Below are 17526 nucleotides of genomic sequence, written 5' to 3' on the forward strand. Positions count from 1 at the left end.
CTGTCCTTCTAACAAGAGACTTTTGTTCCAGCAAACAGCAAAACTGCTGAAAATAGTCTAACAGATTATGGCAGAAATCAATGATGATAAACAAATTTCTAGTGCTTTTTTGGGAAATATCCTAATGTGATTATTTCATTAATAAGGTACTGACTGTCCCATCCCACAGAGCCCTCGCTGTATTTTGGGGAGCCTGAGTATGTCGTGGATGAGAGTTCAGGCTACGTTGAAGTGAAGGTCTGGAGGACAGGAACTGACCTCTCCAAGACGGCTACTGTCACCGTCCGCTCCAGGAAGAGTGATCCCGTCTCTGCAGAAGGTAAAATCAGCAGTTTGACTGTATCAACAGTGTTAAGTCATGATTCTGCGTCACAGCGTTCTTTCATGGTTCCTCTCTCTCTGGCAGCTGGACTGGACTACGTCGGCATTAGTCGCAATCTAGACTTCGCCCCTGGAGTGACGATGCAGACGTTCAGAGTGACCATCCTGGATGATCTGGGTCAGCCGGAGCTCGAGGGGCCTGAGACCTTTGACCTCGTGTTACGGATGCCCATGAATGCTGTGCTGGGAGAGCCAAGCAAGACCACCATCACCATCAATGACACAGTCACCGACTGTGAGTGTCAAACACACACCAAAACCTGATTATGTATAGTGTGTCCACGACCACAGAAACATAACAGTTCTGTGATTGTTGGCAGTTTATTAAAACTGAAATACAGTAATTTACATTCAGTTTTACTCAAATGCAGTGAGGCTCTCTTGTAACACGTTGGTTGCTGCCTTTGCAGTGCCAAAGGTTCAGTTTAAGGAAGGAAGCTACAAGGTGGATGAGTCTGCCGGGGAGGTGACAGCCATAGTGTACCGCAGTGGAGACGTTAACGTCAGGTCCACAGTGCGCTGCTACACTCGCCAAGGCTCTGCTCAGGTCATGATGGACTACAGTGAAAGGCCCAACACTGACGCATCCATCATCACTTTCCTGCCAGGTGAGACCTCCCTCTCTCTCGCCAAATCTCTCTGTTCCTCGACACCCTGCAGCACTTTACTTGAGCGTGTTAACCACTTCTCTCCAGGTGAAATCGAGAAGCCGTGTGTGGTCAGCCTGATGGACGACTCCATCCATGAGGAGGATGAGGAGTTCCGCCTTGTCCTTGGAACTCCAAAGAGCAAGTCTGTTTATGGAGCTTCTATCGGGGAGCAGAAAGAGGCGCTGGTCACGGTCACAGATGAGAAAGACAGTATGTACAGAGTAATTTAATGACACCCAAAGCCCAGACATTACAAATAAATTCAATAATAGTAGGATGGTATAGTTACAGACTAGAGGGATTAAAAAATGTGAGTGGGGAAAATCAGTTGGTCTCGCCTCCTTTAAGAACTTCTGCTGAGATGCTCTTGAGCAAAGCACTTCGCTCCTAAGTGCTGTGCCAGGCAGTGCAGAGTGTTTTTTATCAGGCAGGACCCAAATATGATGCAGGATGTTGCTGCAAATACATGCAAATTAATTTTACATCTGGACATCATAGAAACTGTATAGAATCTAAGTATTTTAACAGCCTTAACGCCATAGACCCAAAAGGGCGACTATGGCTTTTTGGCTCATGTTTCATTACATTTTCTTCCTGTTCTAGAGGCCATCATCCGTTTCTCTGAGATCAAGTACAGTGTGCGTGAACCTCAGGTCAAAGGTGACATAGCTATTTTGAAGATTCCTGTCCTGCGCGTTGGAGACACCTCAAAGGTCTCAGTAGTGAGAGTGCACACCAAGGACGGCTCGGCGACCTCTGGAGAGGACTACAACCCGCTGTCAGAGGGTAAGAACCCGGTTTAGTGGCCGCATGTTGCCTATAACATGCATGTTTTTTTACCATTTCTCACTATGCCGTTTGTGTGTTTAAGATGTCGAGTTCAAGGAGGGTGAGAAGGAACACTTTGTGGAGATTGAGATCCTGTATGACGGCCAAAGAGAGATGAGAGAGGCCTTCACTGTACACATGAAGCCGGACGACAACATGGTGGCTGAAATTCAGGTGACACACAAAGGCCACACGGCACGTATGCACAAACAAACACAAACCGGTAGCAAGTCCTGCTGTGCACGCGTACGGCGCTGCATGTCGACACACGTGAGCATGCGCCCTGTCGTGTCAGCCTGTGTTAAAATAGCCAGGCAGCAGCTGGCATTGCTGTCAGCACGCCTGAACCACAGAGTCTTATAAAAAGCTTTTCCCACTGGAATGAGATGCTGATGGGAATGTCCCAGCAGAGCCAAACAGTAGACAAACCTATAAACAGAACTGGGACTTCTACTCATATACTCTACATCAGGCATGTGCCGCTCACATGACAGACTCTACTGTGTCAGGTACCAAAATCTGAGGAAGATACAGCAGAAGGAAATCTGTTGGAGGAAAGCAGCTAACATTGCCTTTTCTCTTCTTCCTAGATGAACAAGGCCATTGTGTACATTGAGGAGATGGACAGTGTGGCGGACGTCACCTTCCCTGCCGTGCCTCAGGTGGTTTCCCTGCTCATGTATGACGACACAGCTAAAACCAAAGACAAGCCCCACCCGCCCAATGGATACCCTGTTGTGTGTGTGACGGTGAGTTTAATGCTCCTGCTGCTTATGAGAGCAACACAAACCTCCAGATTGCTTTAATTTGTCAGTTGCCGTCTCTCGTCTTCTCTTGCAGGCTTGCAACCCGAAGTACCACGACTTCGACAAAACCGGTTCCATCTGCTCCGCGGAGAACATCAACGACACTCTCACTCAATACCGCTGGCTGGTCAGCGCCCCCACGGGGTCTGATGGAGTGACCAGCCCCATGAGGGAGGTGGACACTAATACCTTCTTCACCAACACCAAGTCCATCACGTTGGATTCGATCTACTTCCAGGCCGGCTCAAGGGTTCAGTGTGCAGCAAGAGCCTTCAATGCCAATGGAGACGCCGGCCTGGAGCTGTCCAGCCCCATTACTGTGATCAGCAAGGAGGAGGGTGGGTGCAAGACTGATGGGACAGCCTCAAAATGATGCTCAGCACAGAGTTCATTGGTTTATCTGACTTTTAACTCTTGCAGGTATGTGTCAGCCTCGTGTCGCCGGCACTGTTGGAGCTGAACCTTTCTCTGCTAAGATCCGCTACACCGGTCCAGATGATCCAGACTTCCCCAACCTCATTAAACTGACTGTCAACATGCCTCACATGGATGGTGGGCAGTAAACAATTGTTGCAACTGTTGATCTATAGTCATTACTGTCTCGCAGTCTAGCCAAACAACCGGAAATTTAACAAGCTTTTCACTCTCAACAGGCATGTTGCCAGTGATCTCCACAAGGCCCCTGTCCAACTTTGAGCTCACCCTGAGCCCAGACGGCACACGTGTGGGAAACCATCGCTGCTCCAACTTGCTGGATTTCAATGAGATCCAGACTGGCCACGGCTTCATCACCGATGCAACAAAGAACCCTGAAATCATTGGCGAGACTTCACCCTACCAGTACAACACAATTATGCGCTCTGCCAACTCTCTGCGCTTCTACAGGAACCTCAACTTAGAGGCCTGCCTCTGGGAATTCACCAGCTACTACGACATGTCAGAGCTGCTGAATGACTGTGGAGGCTCCATAGGCACCGACGGACAGGTCAGACGCACAGAAGGGCCAAAACTACAGAAAATCAAACGTGTTCGAACTTCTCTATGACAACTTCTGTGATATTTGACATGTAAATGCAAACACCACTGACCAGTTGCACACTGTCTTGTGAGAGTGAGAGTCCAAAATGGAGGAAGCTATTGGAGCCCAAATAGTTGTGTTGCACCATCCCATTTTACTTTACCTTCTCTTACCTTTTCTTCTGTTTAAGTCATAGACTGTATAAAACATGGACGTAGTGTCTGTGAGGTCACCCATAGGTTTTTAAAGAGCCATTATGAATCTCAGTGTCAGTGGCTCCAACTGTTAGCATCTTAGCATTGACTGACAAACTCACAGCTAATCCAAAAATGAGCAAAGAGGTGGAGCATGGGTGGAGCTGAGGTGGGCCAAAACGAAACCAAAACCATTTTCTTTACCAGGCTATAAATGTCTATATTTCTGCTGTAAAGTTTGGCTTTTTAATATGGGGTTCTGTGGGGAATGGCACACTTTTGGAGCCAAGTGACCGTTTGATGAACTGCAGTTTTTGGCACTTGGTGGAAGTACAAACAACCCTACAGTTGATGGTGCAAATATGTCTTTTGAATGAACTTTGGGAACATAACTGTCCCCCTTACCACTGAGCTAAATGGCTTGCTAACAAACCGCATCCGACAGCTAGCAGTTAATAGTTGCGAGCTTGCTAGTTGAGCTTATTCCTCCCAGTTCAAAAGCTCTTTAATTGAAATATGGACAATCCAAAGAAACAAAATTGAGGAATTAAATCAGTCAGTGAAGAGAAAATAGAAAGAAGCTGTGTGAGCAATAGTTAATGACAGCATTAGCATGTTGGCTAGGCTAGCTAGACAGCTGCAGTAATTTCCAACCAGTCCTGTCACCAAGCTTGTAGAACCACATATTTATGAAGTGTGTATGACTTTCACTGTGTCACTTTCTGGTGTGATCAGACCTTTAAACTTAAACATTTCCTCTTCTTTAGGTGCTGAACCTGGTCCAGTCCTACGTCACCCTGCGTGTTCCTCTGTTTGTGTCCTACGTCTTCCACTCTCCAGTGGCTGTGGGAGGCTGGCAGCACTTTGACCTCCAGTCAGAGCTCAAACTCACCTTTGTGTACGATACTGCTATTCTGTGGCAGGACGGCATCGGCAGCCCACCTGAGGCTGAGCTGCAAGGTATGTGCTGCCCCCTGCTGGTGCTCATAAAAGGGGACCAAAATTTAAGTCTGCATGTGAAGCACCGTAAAACTTTGTTCTCTGTTCTCACAGGAGCCATGTACCCTACCAGTATGCGTATAAATGAGGAGGGACGACTGGTGGTCAACTTCAAGACAGAGGCTCGCTTCAGGGGACAGTTTGTTATGTCTCATCCAGGTAAGAGCGTGGCGCCCATGCGCACGCACGCACACACACACGCACACACACATATCCTCTAAATCTATCCAGTGTGGTCACACTATACAGCGGCCTCCTATTGGATTACCCTGTGGCACATATCCTCTATTCATCTATTTCTGGAGCTCCTCTTTCGGGGTCCTTCCTGTGTGAAAGTGCCTGAGGTCATTTCAGCAAATGTCAAAATGACCCTGCCGTGTTTACAGTTAGGAAGCAAGTGACTCAAACAATGTAGAAGGTCACTCTATAAATACAAAGGTAGACACAAAAAAAGCAGCTTTGAAGATTTATGATTGCTTTCAGGAACCAGCGTGTCATCCATGGTGATGTGTGCCGACCACCCCGGACTCACGTTCACGCTCGCCCTGGTCAGGACTGAGCCGACGTACAACCAGCCCATGCAGCAGTGGAGTTTTGTGTCAGACTTTGCCGTGAGTTCAAATGCGATCAAAACTTGCCAGCTGTGGTGAAACGATCTCAAACGTCTCGCCTTAACATCGTGCCTGTGTCACCTCTAGGTGCGAGACTACTCTGGGACCTACACAGTGAAGATTATCCCCTGCATCGCGTCACCCAACGGGGAGTTCAGCATCCCTCCTGTCTGCCACCCAAGAGAGCCACTCACGTTTGACATGGACATTCGCTTCCAGCAGGTTAGCCTGGATGTCCTGACAAAAAAAAAAAAACCCTGGTGGTTTCCAATGCAAGAACACAGATTTTTATTATTGTTATTTTCATGGACGCCTCATTGTAGATTCTCAGTGTTCATTAATACAACACTCACTACAAAATGACTTGTGAAGATGGCTGCTTTTTGCCATTTCAGCCACGTTCATGAACACACAGGCTCTGTTGTCTGTATGGTAACCCTTGTTCTGTGCTCCAGGTGAGCGACCCAGTTGCAGCAGAGTTCAGCCTCAACACTCAGATGTTCCTGCTCTCTAAGAAGGAGCTGTGGTTGTCTGATGGCTCCATGGGCTTTGGTGAAGGAACAGATGCTGCTTTTTCAGACGGTACTACAACACTGCCCCCTACTGGATCTTAGCAAACATCACAGCTGAGGAGCATTGACCCTCTGAGAATACTCACTCATCTGTGCTTTGCTTCAGGATCCACTATCTACGGTCGTGTGATGGTGGACCCCGTCCAGAACCTGGGTGACTCCTTCTCCTGCAGCATTGAGAAAGTCTTCCTCTGCACTGGTGCAGATGGCTACGTCCCCAAATACAACCCCACCAACAAGGAGTATGGCTGCCTGGCAGATGCTCCCTCTTTGCTTTACAGATTCAAGATCTTGGTAAGACACAATGAGTCCAGTGAACTTCAGTGTGTTGTGGACGGAGAGCAGGAAGAAGCCAAAGTCATCTCATCTGATTTCTGTGTGTTGTCTGCAGGACAAGGCCCAGCCAGAGACACAAGCTGCAGTGTTTGGTGATGTTGCCTTTAAGGCCACACTGGCTCAAGACACACCTGGAAGTCTGTCTTTGATCAGACAACCAGGATCAGATGGCTTCACACTCTCCTCATCTCCACTTTTCCAGGTCTGTATGATTCTCAGAATGCTGTATTTTCATGTTTTGCACGAACACATTCAGAAATAAGAAACTGACTCAAACGTGTTTCCTCTGCAGGTGGCTGCTGGTCGAGAGTGGTTCATCCACGCTATTTACACCGTCCGCTCCCGAGAAAATGCCAACCGCAACATTGGCAAGCGCAGCGTGGAGTACCTGCATCACAGCATCTCCTCTGTTGACGAGCCAGAGACCGCCAACATGGCCGCCCACCGCCGCCGCCGTGCCGCACCTGCTCTCTCCACCCCTGCCCAGGACATCGGCGTTGAAAACAACCGGGGCACCAACATCCAGCACATCGCTCTGGACCGAGCAGACCGCATGGTGGTCAGCCAGCGCCAGCCCTGGTCCCCTAACCGCGACCCCACCCTGGAGCGCCCCCTGCTGGAGAGCTCCGGCAGAGAGCCGGCCAACACCACCACCCTGCCCATGTTAGTGGGCCTTGCTGGTCTGATCCTCCTCATCTGCCTCATCGCCACCATCGTGATTCTTCTGCTGCGGCGCAAGAAGAGGGAAAAGAAGAGCCAGCTTCCTCCCTACACCACGTCCTCCTCCACTGCCTACAGTGGCTACAGCCAGCCAGCGAGCATGTGGAGCAGCTCAGACAGCTCTGAGGTCTAGATGTGGACCCCCTCCACCTAAAACCCCCGCCCCTATTAAAAAGACTATGATAGTCTCCTCCACCAATGTGCCTTCAAAGCCCAACTCTTGTAGCACTGAGTAGAGCCCAGTACAACCTGTGGACAGCACGATATGTCAGTGTTTGGAGCGTACCTGCAGAGAACGCACCAGAGGTTTCAGAGGCTTATTGATCTCTGATAATGGTTAGTTCTTGCTGTAATGTACTGTAGGTTTCTTTTGTTGCAACCTATTTTTAATCATGGATGTACGTTGAAGCCCCCTGAAAACGATTCACCTGCTTCATTGGTTGCCAAGTTGTAAAATATCCCGCTTTATCCAATGTTTGCAAATGCATGAAAATCCCAATTTAGCAATTATTTCATAAGTTTAAATTTCATTAAAGCAAATAATTTTTTATGTTCCTCCTGTCAAAGTAACTAGTTTACCAAGTTTTTTTTATTACTGTAATTGACTGTGTTCATTATTTTTTGTGGAGAGTAGAGCAAAATGAACTGAATGTTAGTTGAAGCTGACCTTAATGAATGATAACGTGATGAAATGATTTTTAGTATTGATATTTCACTGTTGTGCTTTAAAAAGCCTGCAGCAAACCTGCCCACCGCCCACTAACAGTACCAGCACAGTGTCACTGAAAGGGATTGTACATGTCAGTTTAGTCTTCTGAGAAAGCAGAAATTTACGTCTTTGTCTCACATTTTTTCAGGTCAATGTGGCTGAAATCAGATACAACACTGTGTACATAACAATGTAGGACTATGGAGAAAAAAAAAAGGTATTATTACACCCTGGTGAAACTTGAAAAATGATGAACTATATGTCTTTCTGGTTTGTTGATCAAGTCCTGAAAAAAAAAAAAACAAGTGCAGCATAAAAGTTAGAATTATTCTACAGGTGACGTATATTTTATTGTGCCGATTGTTCGACTCTCATGGCTTCTCCATTTTTGTCAATCTGAAGAGTTTGGATGTTTGTACACTTCAACTGCCAAATATAAATGTCCTTTTTTGAATCCGTGTCTTATTGATCAGAGTCCACGCATTGTTACAAAAGGGGAACTTTTATTTGTGATGTTCAAAAAGACATTTTCTACTTCACATAGGAAGATAAAAGAACAAATGTTTTTTTAAAAATAAAAAGGGTACGTATTGTTTCAAGCAATGGAATGTGGTACAACCAACAGGCATAAATACACTTCTTTCAAGTTAATACTAGTAAAAAAAAACAAAAAAAAGGACTAGCAAACAACTAAACCAGCACAGCTGCAGCGTTTAGGTAAGTGACATCAAGGCAGGCTTGTAAAGGAGCACTTCCTAAAACCTAAGACCACGACATCAGTCCATCAGAGGGTTTTTTACACAGTACATCATCACAACCTGCAGAACAAACACAGACACTAGGACTAACACTGGCTGCCGCTCTCCAACTCTGACACTGTGCAGTAGATTCAAAGTGTGAACAGCTTCACAATTTGAGCTTTTTCCTGCGTCCGCGGCCGTCTGCAGTTCCCTCTGACTTCCGTTTCTGGGCCTGGACAAGAGGAGGACATTATTAGGAAAGACTTCACAAGCAGTGGCATAAAGCTCAGACAGAGCTGAGTTAGCAAACCTCAGAGCCGGATTCGTGCTATCTGCACTCTGTGACCGAGGCACGGAGTGCAGATAGCAGCACGATAAGAAGCACCAAAAGTTTCACTGAAGACCTTGTCAGACTTTTAATCTCTTAATTTGGCATTTTATTTTGGCAAATTTAACTAATAAACTGTTTTACAACAGCTCAGCACCAGTGAACAGCAGCTTGCTTCCTGAGAAATGAGACACATCTGTAACTTACTGAGCCAGTCTTTGGGCCCCGTTTCTTCTTCTCTGCCTTCTCTCTCTCCTCCAGCTCCATGTTCTCTCTCTCGATCAGTGTGATCAGGGTGTTACATCGCCTCTGGAGCTCCTACACACACATCAAAACATAATTTCAATTTTTGGGAAACATTTACGACACATCATGAAAAACAGAAATGTCTCAAAGTCTAAACGTACCATGGCGGTCCTGGACTTGAGGAACCAGTCGAAGCGGAACTGAGGCGAGTTGCGGATGCACTGACGCAGCTCGTCGTACACGCTCTCCTTGTCGAAGCCCAGCTTGTGAAGCATACAGATGAGGAAGCGGTCCTCCTCCTCCGTGTAGTTCTTGCCTTTGTTGGTGCCATAGGAGATGCGTAGCTGATGGAAGGGAGCCTTGTAGCGACCGATCTGAGCGAGAAGAAGAGAAACATACTAAATGAGTCAGGAAGGGCAGATAACGTGTCGATGAAGAGATAATTAAGAGATGAGAGCAAGCGAGCTACCTTTGAGTCCAGTGCTTTCTTAATGCTAATCCTTCTCTGGATCCTGGCCTCTCCTCTCTCTATCTGAGCCATGATCTTCTCGATATCCTGCAGCTCATTGCAGCGCTCCCAGAACACAGCTGAGGAACAAACACACACATGAATTCACTGAACATGTTGAAAAAAGGTGAAAAGTTTGGATTTTTTCTGTTGAACAGAGGGTAAAAATGAGTCATCACCTGAATACTCCATGACCTCCTCTGGAGTTTTCCCCTCGACTTCTCTGGCAATGTTCTCAATATCATCTCTTCCCCACTTCTCGTTGGCTTTGATGAACTGGTTGAAATCACGTTTGTTCCAAATAGTGAATCCCTGCAACAAAGGTAAACTTGATCAAAATAAGCTCGATCGAATATTTACTGCTGACTTGCAGCACATCAGCCATGAATTGATGAATTTCAGTGAGAGTAATCAGCACCTGTTGCAGGAGGTTCTCCTTCTCCTCCAGCTCCTCCTCTGTTAGAGCCTCCGCCTCATCGATCTTAGCCTGCTCTTCTTTCTGCAGCTGGGCCGAGTTAGGCATGTCTGGATTACGGGGAACCTAAAGAGACGCAGCCACAGACTGATTTAGAGACATTCCTTTAAGACAGTCCTTCTCCAACCAGATCAGGACAAATAATCCATTCCTCGTGTGAGAAGACAGCTGTGCACCTTGTAGCCTATTGTCTTTCTGTAGAACAGAATTTCCTTTTCTAGGAGCTCAAAAAGACGTGGAGGGAAGAACTGGAAGTCCTGGACATTTGGCTGCTTGGGAGGACGAGGAGCCTGGGAAGAGGAGTCAAACACACAAATGTTATTCCATGAACAGGATAGCATGTCATCCAGTACCAAAGCCACGCTGTGCAGGTCATGATGGGGTGATCCGTCCCTACCTTGGGCGCTTTGGGCTCGCTGACTCTCAGAGCTTCTCTGAAGTAGGCATCCACAGCGTAATTGGCTTTCCTTTCTCTCTTGGGTGGTTCAATCCAGTTGGTAATGACCTGGATGAAGACACAAGAGGGGGAACGAGGTAAAGACTCGATGGCTCGTGTTGTTGGAATCAGGCTGTTAAACGCTGACGTTGGTCGCCTCTTTACCTTTTTCTTCTCTCTGTAATCTTCCCCTTCAAACGTGTACACACTGCTGTTCTCTGTGTCCATGGTGAAGTTTCTCAGAGAGCTCTCGCCCAGCGTCGCCAGCCTCTCCTTCATCTCCATAGTCTAGAAGATGACAAAGTCAGGAGTCTTACTTTTATGGCAAATTTAGAACTAGACACAAATACACGTTGTCCACAGATTCTCTCAAACGCATCCACACTCACCTTCCTTTCACCTCTCTCCAGGATCGCATCAATGTCATCATCTGTGATCTCGCTCTCTTTGGAGGCAAACACGTGTGTGGCACCGTGACGGATGATGGACAGCATCTCGTCTTTGCCCAGTTTGTTTGCGCTCGGATCCACAAGCCTTCCTGTTAAACAAATCGAGGCAACTTAACGGCTCACTCAAATCTCTGTTGGTATTCTCTGTAATGTAACACTTGAATTAAGGTGACTCCCAAAAGTTGGGATGTTGTACAAAACATAAAATAAAATGTGATAACTGTTTTTGTGATAATTGTTTTTATGTACTTTTAACACAGCAACGTTTCTGGGTTCGGGTTGTAAGAGGAGAGAGGAGTTACCTTGCTGGATGACAATGGAGTCCAGGCGCAGTTTCATCTCCGCCCTCTCCACAATCCTCTCCTCCACTGTGTTTTCAGTGATGAAACGAAAGACGCGTACCTGCTTCTGCTGACCGATTCGGTGAGCTCGGTCCTGAAATATAACAAAAAAAGTCCTTGGAGTGATGAAGCCCCAACATTCAAAAGAAAATATCAGATCCTGAAACTCTGTACCACTGAATAAGTAGTAGTAGTACTAGTACTAACCATGGCCTGGAGGTCGACTTGAGGGTTCCAGTCTGAGTCGTACAGGATGACCACGTCTGCTGTAGCCAGGTTGATACCCAGGCCTCCAGCTCTGGTGCTCAACATGAAGATGAACTTGGAGCTGTTGGGCTCGTTGTACGCGTTGATGGAGATCTGAAAACACACAAATGAAAATGAAACTTACTTTGCTAAACTCGTCTTACGTTTCCTGAGTTGATCGATGGGCCTAAACCAGCAGCTCACCTGTCTCTCCTCGTGCGGCGTCTGGCCATCCAGGCGACAGTAGCCGTAGTTCCTCCACATGCAGTAGTCCTCCAAGATGTCCAGCATCCTGGTCATCTGGCTGAAGATGAGCACACGAGAACCTGGAAGGAGGTGAAGTCAGTGGCATCAGTCAAAGGAATATAATAAAACACAGTCCTTTCACAATATTATATGAATGAATTAGATGTACTTCTGATGTGTTTCATGCCATTCGGTCTGATTCCTCCAGTACTTATGAATGATAAACACGTGACCAGGTGTGGCCATAAACACAGGTGTTGTTCTGTTAGACTGAATCTTTATATTCTATTCTGTAATGAAAAACTGTATCTAACATTACATCCAGCTGAAAACACAGCATGTCCATCTACATACCCTGCTCCTTCATCTTGGGCAGCAGCTTGTCCAGCACCGCCATCTTGCCGCTGTTCACCACCAGGTGGAGGTCAGTAGTGTAAGGGGGGCCGGGCTCGGCCCCGTCGAACAGGTACGGGTGGTTGCAGCATTTCCTCAGCTGCATGAGAACATTCAGCAGACGCATCTTGTCCATCTTGCCGGCTGAGTTCAGGATGTCAATGTCCTTCATCAGAATCTTTGTGTACCTGAGGAGTTGAGACATGATTTCACATTAAAATCTAGTGTGCAACCATTTACCGTCAGTATCCAGGTTACTTTAAGCTGTGTAGGGGTAATTTAATGAGGATTCTTACCACTCTCGCTGCATCTTACTCAGGCCCACATACATCTTGATCTCTCTTTTCGGGAGCAGAGTCTTCTCTACGTCAGCTTTTATACGACGAAGCAAGAAAGGGCGCAGGACCTGCACGAAAAACGGCAAGTCAAGAGTGTTTTACCACGTCTTAAAAGTATAAGTATAGTATAAGTATACATTCAATACATACAGTGTGAAGACGTTCAACCAGCTTCTGATCACCCAGGCAGTTGTTTGTGTCAAACCAGGAATCAAAGTCCTTTGGAGAAATAAATGCAATTAGTACCAAAATACAGAAAATGTTTCTTCATATTAATAATTTCCTGCTGATACTGTACATTTCCGGGTGACTCTTACCTCTGATGAGTTGAAGACATCAGGCAGCAGGAAGTTGAGCAGAGCCCACAGCTCGTGGAGGTTGTTTTGCAGGGGTGTTCCAGTCAGCAACAAGCGGTTGGTGGTCTTAAATTCTCGCACAATTTCTGAAAGCTATGGGAAGTAAAACAGCATTTTTGCTTCATTAGGCGATCTTGAAAAAAAAAACTAACTAAGTGGTTTGACGTGTAAATATCTGTTTTACTTCAGTAGCTGTCTGACCTTTGACTTCTCATTCTTGATCCTGTGGGCTTCGTCAATGACCAGGTATCTCCAGTTGAACTTCTTGAAAACCGCCTTTTCAATGATGAGCATCTCATAGGATGTGACACACACATCCCATTCTCCAGGCAGCAGCACATCTCTGATCAGGGCAGTCTGAAAGTGACGTTTAATCAACAATACATAACTTAGCTTTGGTCAGAGAAGAATCACACAATAAACTTACTCATCAGCCCCAGCTGGAATATGTTCTGGATAGACAACTAGCAAATAAATCCATCAAAGAAGCAAAGGTTGGGTGTAGCACTCTGTGACAGATTGTCATGTGCATGCTGAAGTATCCCCTCACTCCTTGTTCCCCTTTCTTGCCTCCACACATACAGTACAGTCAGTAAAATCCATGACTTAACACACGGTTCTGCTGAGATGTACAATACATACATCCAGCACTCACTGTAACCCACCAGGGAAACCAATCAAATGATCTGAAGTGTTTATAATTAATGCTGGAAATCAAGCTGCTGGTGCTGGTGTAACTTGGCATAAATCTCTGTCAGTTATTCTGGTTTGGGTCCATATCATTACGTCCAAACAAAGGCCATTTTCAGCACTTTTGCACAAGAAATCCAATCACACTTGTAATTGTTCTATTGCAGGCATCAGCCGAACAACTGATGCGTTCAAAAATGCTGCTTCTGCACAAAAAACAAAACTGACTTGCAAAATGAAAACTATGAGTGCTGAGAAGATGAGGACATTAATATCCATCAAATATGAACATGAATCAATATCAAATACATTGTGTACTTCCAGTTAAATATGGGCTTTCAGACATAATATTCTGACACAGCCTACCCTCTGATCTCTGTCTCCAATCAGGCAGACTGCCCGGAGTGAAGGCACCCATCTCTTGAACTCATTCATCCAGTTGTAGAGGGTGGACTTGGGCACGAGCACCATGTGGGGACCAGGGATGTTTCTGTAGTGTTTCATGTAACCCAGCAGGGAAATAGTCTGCAGAGTCTTCCCCAAACCCTGTGCGTATGACATGGAGCAGTACATGTAAATACAACATGACAAATATTTTTCACTCTTTCATCTCAGAGGTAACGGTTTTGACTGAAAGCACTCACCATTTCATCAGCGAGGATACCGTTGATTCCATTCTCATACAAAGAGATGAGCCAGTTCAGACCACGGACCTGATAGTCTCTCATTTTTCCTGTTTTGATGTCTAGAAAAAAAACAAAGAAACAAACAGAAAAACTCAAACTCATGACCTCTGCTCATCATATATGTTTGCCACATGCCTGTTAAATAAAAACAAGTCATTGCTTACAGGACGGAGACTCATCAAAGCGAGTGCACACATTAGTGGTCTTGGTGCTCTCATTCAGAAGCTCTTCATCCTCCTCTTGCTCAGTGCGGCGATGGCGATTGCTGTCAAACACAAGAAAAAAAAGTCATAATCACAATAAGTAAATTAAAAACTTTAATACAAATTAAATAAATCTGTACTACGTGGACGTGTACTCACTCTCCAGCAGACAGCAGGTTCTGCTTCTCGTCTTTCTTGATGCGAGGGCGTCCAGGCTTCATCTTCAGCGGGGAGGTGGGGGTCTTCTGTGCGGCTGGTTGGATGAAATGAGCAAACAGCTCTGTTTGCTTCAACAGGTACTCAAATCTGTTGGTCCGGTCTGTTTGCTACATACAGGAAGACAGACATGTTAACATATTTACCCAAGAACAAAGCGAGCTGTGTCATCTAAGTCATAGAAAAAGTGTCCTTACCACTTTCTCCTCATACCCCGGAGCAGTGTCTTTAGTTTTGGATGAGGAGGAGGAGGATCCATCTTGTCCATCAGGCCCGGCATCTGAGGATGACTCTTTTCCAGCATCTGAAGAGTCAGACTTCTCCTGAGCACAAAAAAAGTAAATAGAAACCATCTTGTTTAGTGGACAGCCTCTGATTTGTCCAACAAGAGCTGACAGGAAGAGACTAAACAAACAGCCAGCTCCCCACAGAGGAAGTGGGAGAGAGACACATGGTGGAAAAACTCTTGGCTATCAAAGAGGACATCTCCATACCTCCCCTGTTTGAAACCTTAAACACTCTGGGCCGAGCCTTCATCCTACAGTGTGAACATCATCTCAAGTCATTTCTTCTTCTATCATTGCTGCTTTTCATGGACCAAAACAACTGCAGTGCAAGTCGATCACAGTCCTCCACCTTCTGCACTACTGCCTTTACATTATCAAACAAACATTTCAGACTATTTTATCTGCAGGTGATGCTGCTAACTGCTATTTGCAAAAACAAGACACTCAAACCACACAGCTTGATTCCCTGAAGTGCTATTTCTGCATTAAAATTAATTGTTTTTGTCTCTGTACATGTGTTGTGACTATTTATGTAAGCATGTATTGTTTTTAGTACCCCTGTTGTTACTTCTCATACTTTATTTTGTATATAGTAGGTGCCCATGATAGCTTTTAAGGCTACTTATTTCCACTCTATATCTGTTTTTGTACTTTTACTGCTGTGACACTTGATATCAATAAAGTTTGTTTCATCCGATCTCGTTTTAACTGTTGAGATGCACACCTGGAAATCCCTTCCGTTTTATTTCAGGGTTTTGAACAAAACTCAACCCAAACTGCACTGGAAATCACGTTACAGCCAGGCAGTGCTGTGGCAACATTCCTACTCGGTCACAAAAGCCATCGCTGTCCCACCGAAAACAAAGCCGCGGATCGGACAGCTGGAGCGGGGCGCTGCTCTTCACTGTTTTCACAAGGTTTTTCCGTAAGGTCGATCAGTTACAACCAACTCGCTGACTGAATCTGGCCTAGGAGTAAACAAAAAGCACGCCGGGACTCTTAAAGCGAAAATCGATGAGTGGCTAGCGGGGCTAAGCTAGTAGCCTGAGCGCTTATGAAACAGGCTGGCCTTGCTGCTGCTGCGTGCTGTAACGTTAGCTTCAGTCCCGAGTGGATGGGACCGAGCTGCTGTTGTCATGAGCTAATGATAGCACCGCCGCGGCTAGCTGACTAGCTCAAACAGCCCGCATTAACGTTGACAAAGTGAAAGTTTACCACACAGGAATTTGAGGTGCGGGTGTTGTTAGGTAATGGTAGCTTTCAGAGACCTAGACTTGTGTGACAGGTCCGTGAGAGATGTACACGGTGTTAAGAGGAAGACAATGCCCATTTTAAACCATCTTACCTCCGCTCCTCCGGCTTCTTCAAGTTCAGTCTGCTCTTCCCGCTGTTCCACGCAGTTTGCGCTTTCGGACATTTTTACCGATTTTCCCCTTCGATTCAGATATCTCGTCCGTTACTTGGTGCCTTAAGTGATCCCGTATAAGAAACGTTGAAGATTTTCCGAACTTTCTCAAGATAAATGACAACTATCTCGTTGTTTATAATGAAAGACACACCGGTTGGTCGGAGGCAGCACGTTCGCGCTAGGAAGATTGTTCTCGGGCACCCGCGTTCACAGCGCTCTATCGCGAGACCTGATTATGCTGCCTTCAGGATTGTTGGAAGTTTTGGCCTTAGGGTCAAAATAGTGTATTGTCATTTTAGTTCAGTTGATTTCTTGATACAGCTGATTTAACATATGCTTTAAAATATTGGATGGGTAAAAATGCAGCAATAACAAACATCTTCGAGTATTTCAAAATCAATTCTACAATCACTGGTAAACAGCTTGCTGAACCAAACAAAACGCTTTGGTTTGGTTAAACCAGACCACACTTTCACGCTATAAGTAAGTAAGTGAGTGAGTGAGTGAGTGAGTAAGTAAATAAATAAATAAATAAATAAATAATCAGTGCATCAGTGCTTCACAGTGCTGTTTTCCTCAGTAAAACACCCTACAAAACGTTTTATCTTTCAAATCTACATATTAACCTAATTTATTATATAAATATACAGTGTATATCACATCATATAATGTAGTTATTTTATTAATTATGTATCAATTCTATGTTGTTTTTATTCTATGCTTGATTCTATTTATTCGGCATGTTACAATTGTATACATAAATATATTTCACACATACATCTATCCATACATACATACTATTTACCGTGTCACTAACCTTGAATTTCAGGAAACTACACTATTGGTTCTCATATCTAAAAAGGCAAAAGAAAAAAGAAGGTAATGTACAAGAGAGTATCATTCACAGGGGACACCAAAAGAAATACTGCACAGTTAATTTGATAGCTGATTTATTTTCGACCAAAAGCCAATTTCACCGGAGCCCCCATAAAAATGGGATGTACGAGGAGTATTTGAATGTGGCACATTAACGGTACAGAAACGGAGCAGAAATGCCAAAATAACTTGATGAGAATTTGACTACATTTAAATCTTGTCATTCAGAACGTT

At 45.3% G+C, this 17526-nt stretch overlaps 2 protein-coding genes across 4 annotated transcripts in view; one reads left to right on the forward strand and one right to left on the reverse strand.

Moving 5' to 3' along the window:
- frem3 (Fras1 related extracellular matrix 3) overlaps positions 1-8137 on the forward strand; it is a 28438-nt gene extending 20301 nt beyond the window's left edge. Inside the window, exons 7-24 of one of the 2 annotated variants that reach the window (XM_076728606.1) lie at positions 170-319; positions 407-616; positions 792-989; positions 1077-1241; positions 1635-1817; positions 1903-2033; positions 2450-2608; positions 2700-3003; positions 3086-3217; positions 3319-3650; positions 4645-4837; positions 4931-5056; positions 5360-5487; positions 5575-5709; positions 5943-6069; positions 6166-6353; positions 6451-6597; positions 6688-8137. In XM_076728606.1, coding sequence (XP_076584721.1) covers positions 170-319; positions 407-616; positions 792-989; positions 1077-1241; positions 1635-1817; positions 1903-2033; positions 2450-2608; positions 2700-3003; positions 3086-3217; positions 3319-3650; positions 4645-4837; positions 4931-5056; positions 5360-5487; positions 5575-5709; positions 5943-6069; positions 6166-6353; positions 6451-6597; positions 6688-7248 — 3569 coding nt within the window. In that variant the 3' untranslated portion in view covers positions 7249-8137. The remainder of the gene's footprint in view (positions 1-169; positions 320-406; positions 617-791; positions 990-1076; positions 1242-1634; positions 1818-1902; positions 2034-2449; positions 2609-2699; positions 3004-3085; positions 3218-3318; positions 3651-4644; positions 4838-4930; positions 5057-5359; positions 5488-5574; positions 5710-5942; positions 6070-6165; positions 6354-6450; positions 6598-6687) is intronic. The other variant, XM_076728607.1, reaches the window with a different exon arrangement.
- Positions 8138-8312: 175 nt separating this feature from the next.
- Positions 8313-16619, reverse strand: smarca5 (SNF2 related chromatin remodeling ATPase 5). 2 transcript variants are annotated; one of them, XM_076729051.1, is made up of 24 exons: positions 16354-16619; positions 14919-15044; positions 14665-14831; positions 14467-14567; positions 14261-14361; positions 13983-14162; positions 13128-13283; positions 12888-13019; positions 12721-12789; positions 12529-12638; positions 12194-12420; positions 11798-11919; positions 11555-11707; positions 11309-11441; positions 10947-11095; positions 10723-10845; positions 10519-10626; positions 10298-10411; positions 10065-10187; positions 9826-9958; positions 9608-9726; positions 9300-9512; positions 9100-9210; positions 8313-8796 (listed from the first exon to the last, which is right to left on the reverse strand). In XM_076729051.1, exons 1-24 carry the CDS (start codon positions 16423-16425, stop codon positions 8731-8733), a joined length of 3108 nt encoding a protein of 1035 aa, XP_076585166.1. In that variant the 5' UTR covers positions 16426-16619; the 3' UTR covers positions 8313-8730. The 2 variants fall into 2 exon arrangements, with proteins under 2 accessions (XP_076585166.1, XP_076585165.1); XM_076729050.1 differs by having other exon boundaries at positions 10519-10845.
- Between the last annotated feature and the right edge of the window lie 907 nt (positions 16620-17526).

This window comes from Chaetodon auriga, chromosome 4 (assembly GCF_051107435.1).
Source record: "Chaetodon auriga isolate fChaAug3 chromosome 4, fChaAug3.hap1, whole genome shotgun sequence".
NCBI classification, from domain to species: domain Eukaryota; kingdom Metazoa; phylum Chordata; class Actinopteri; order Chaetodontiformes; family Chaetodontidae; genus Chaetodon; species Chaetodon auriga.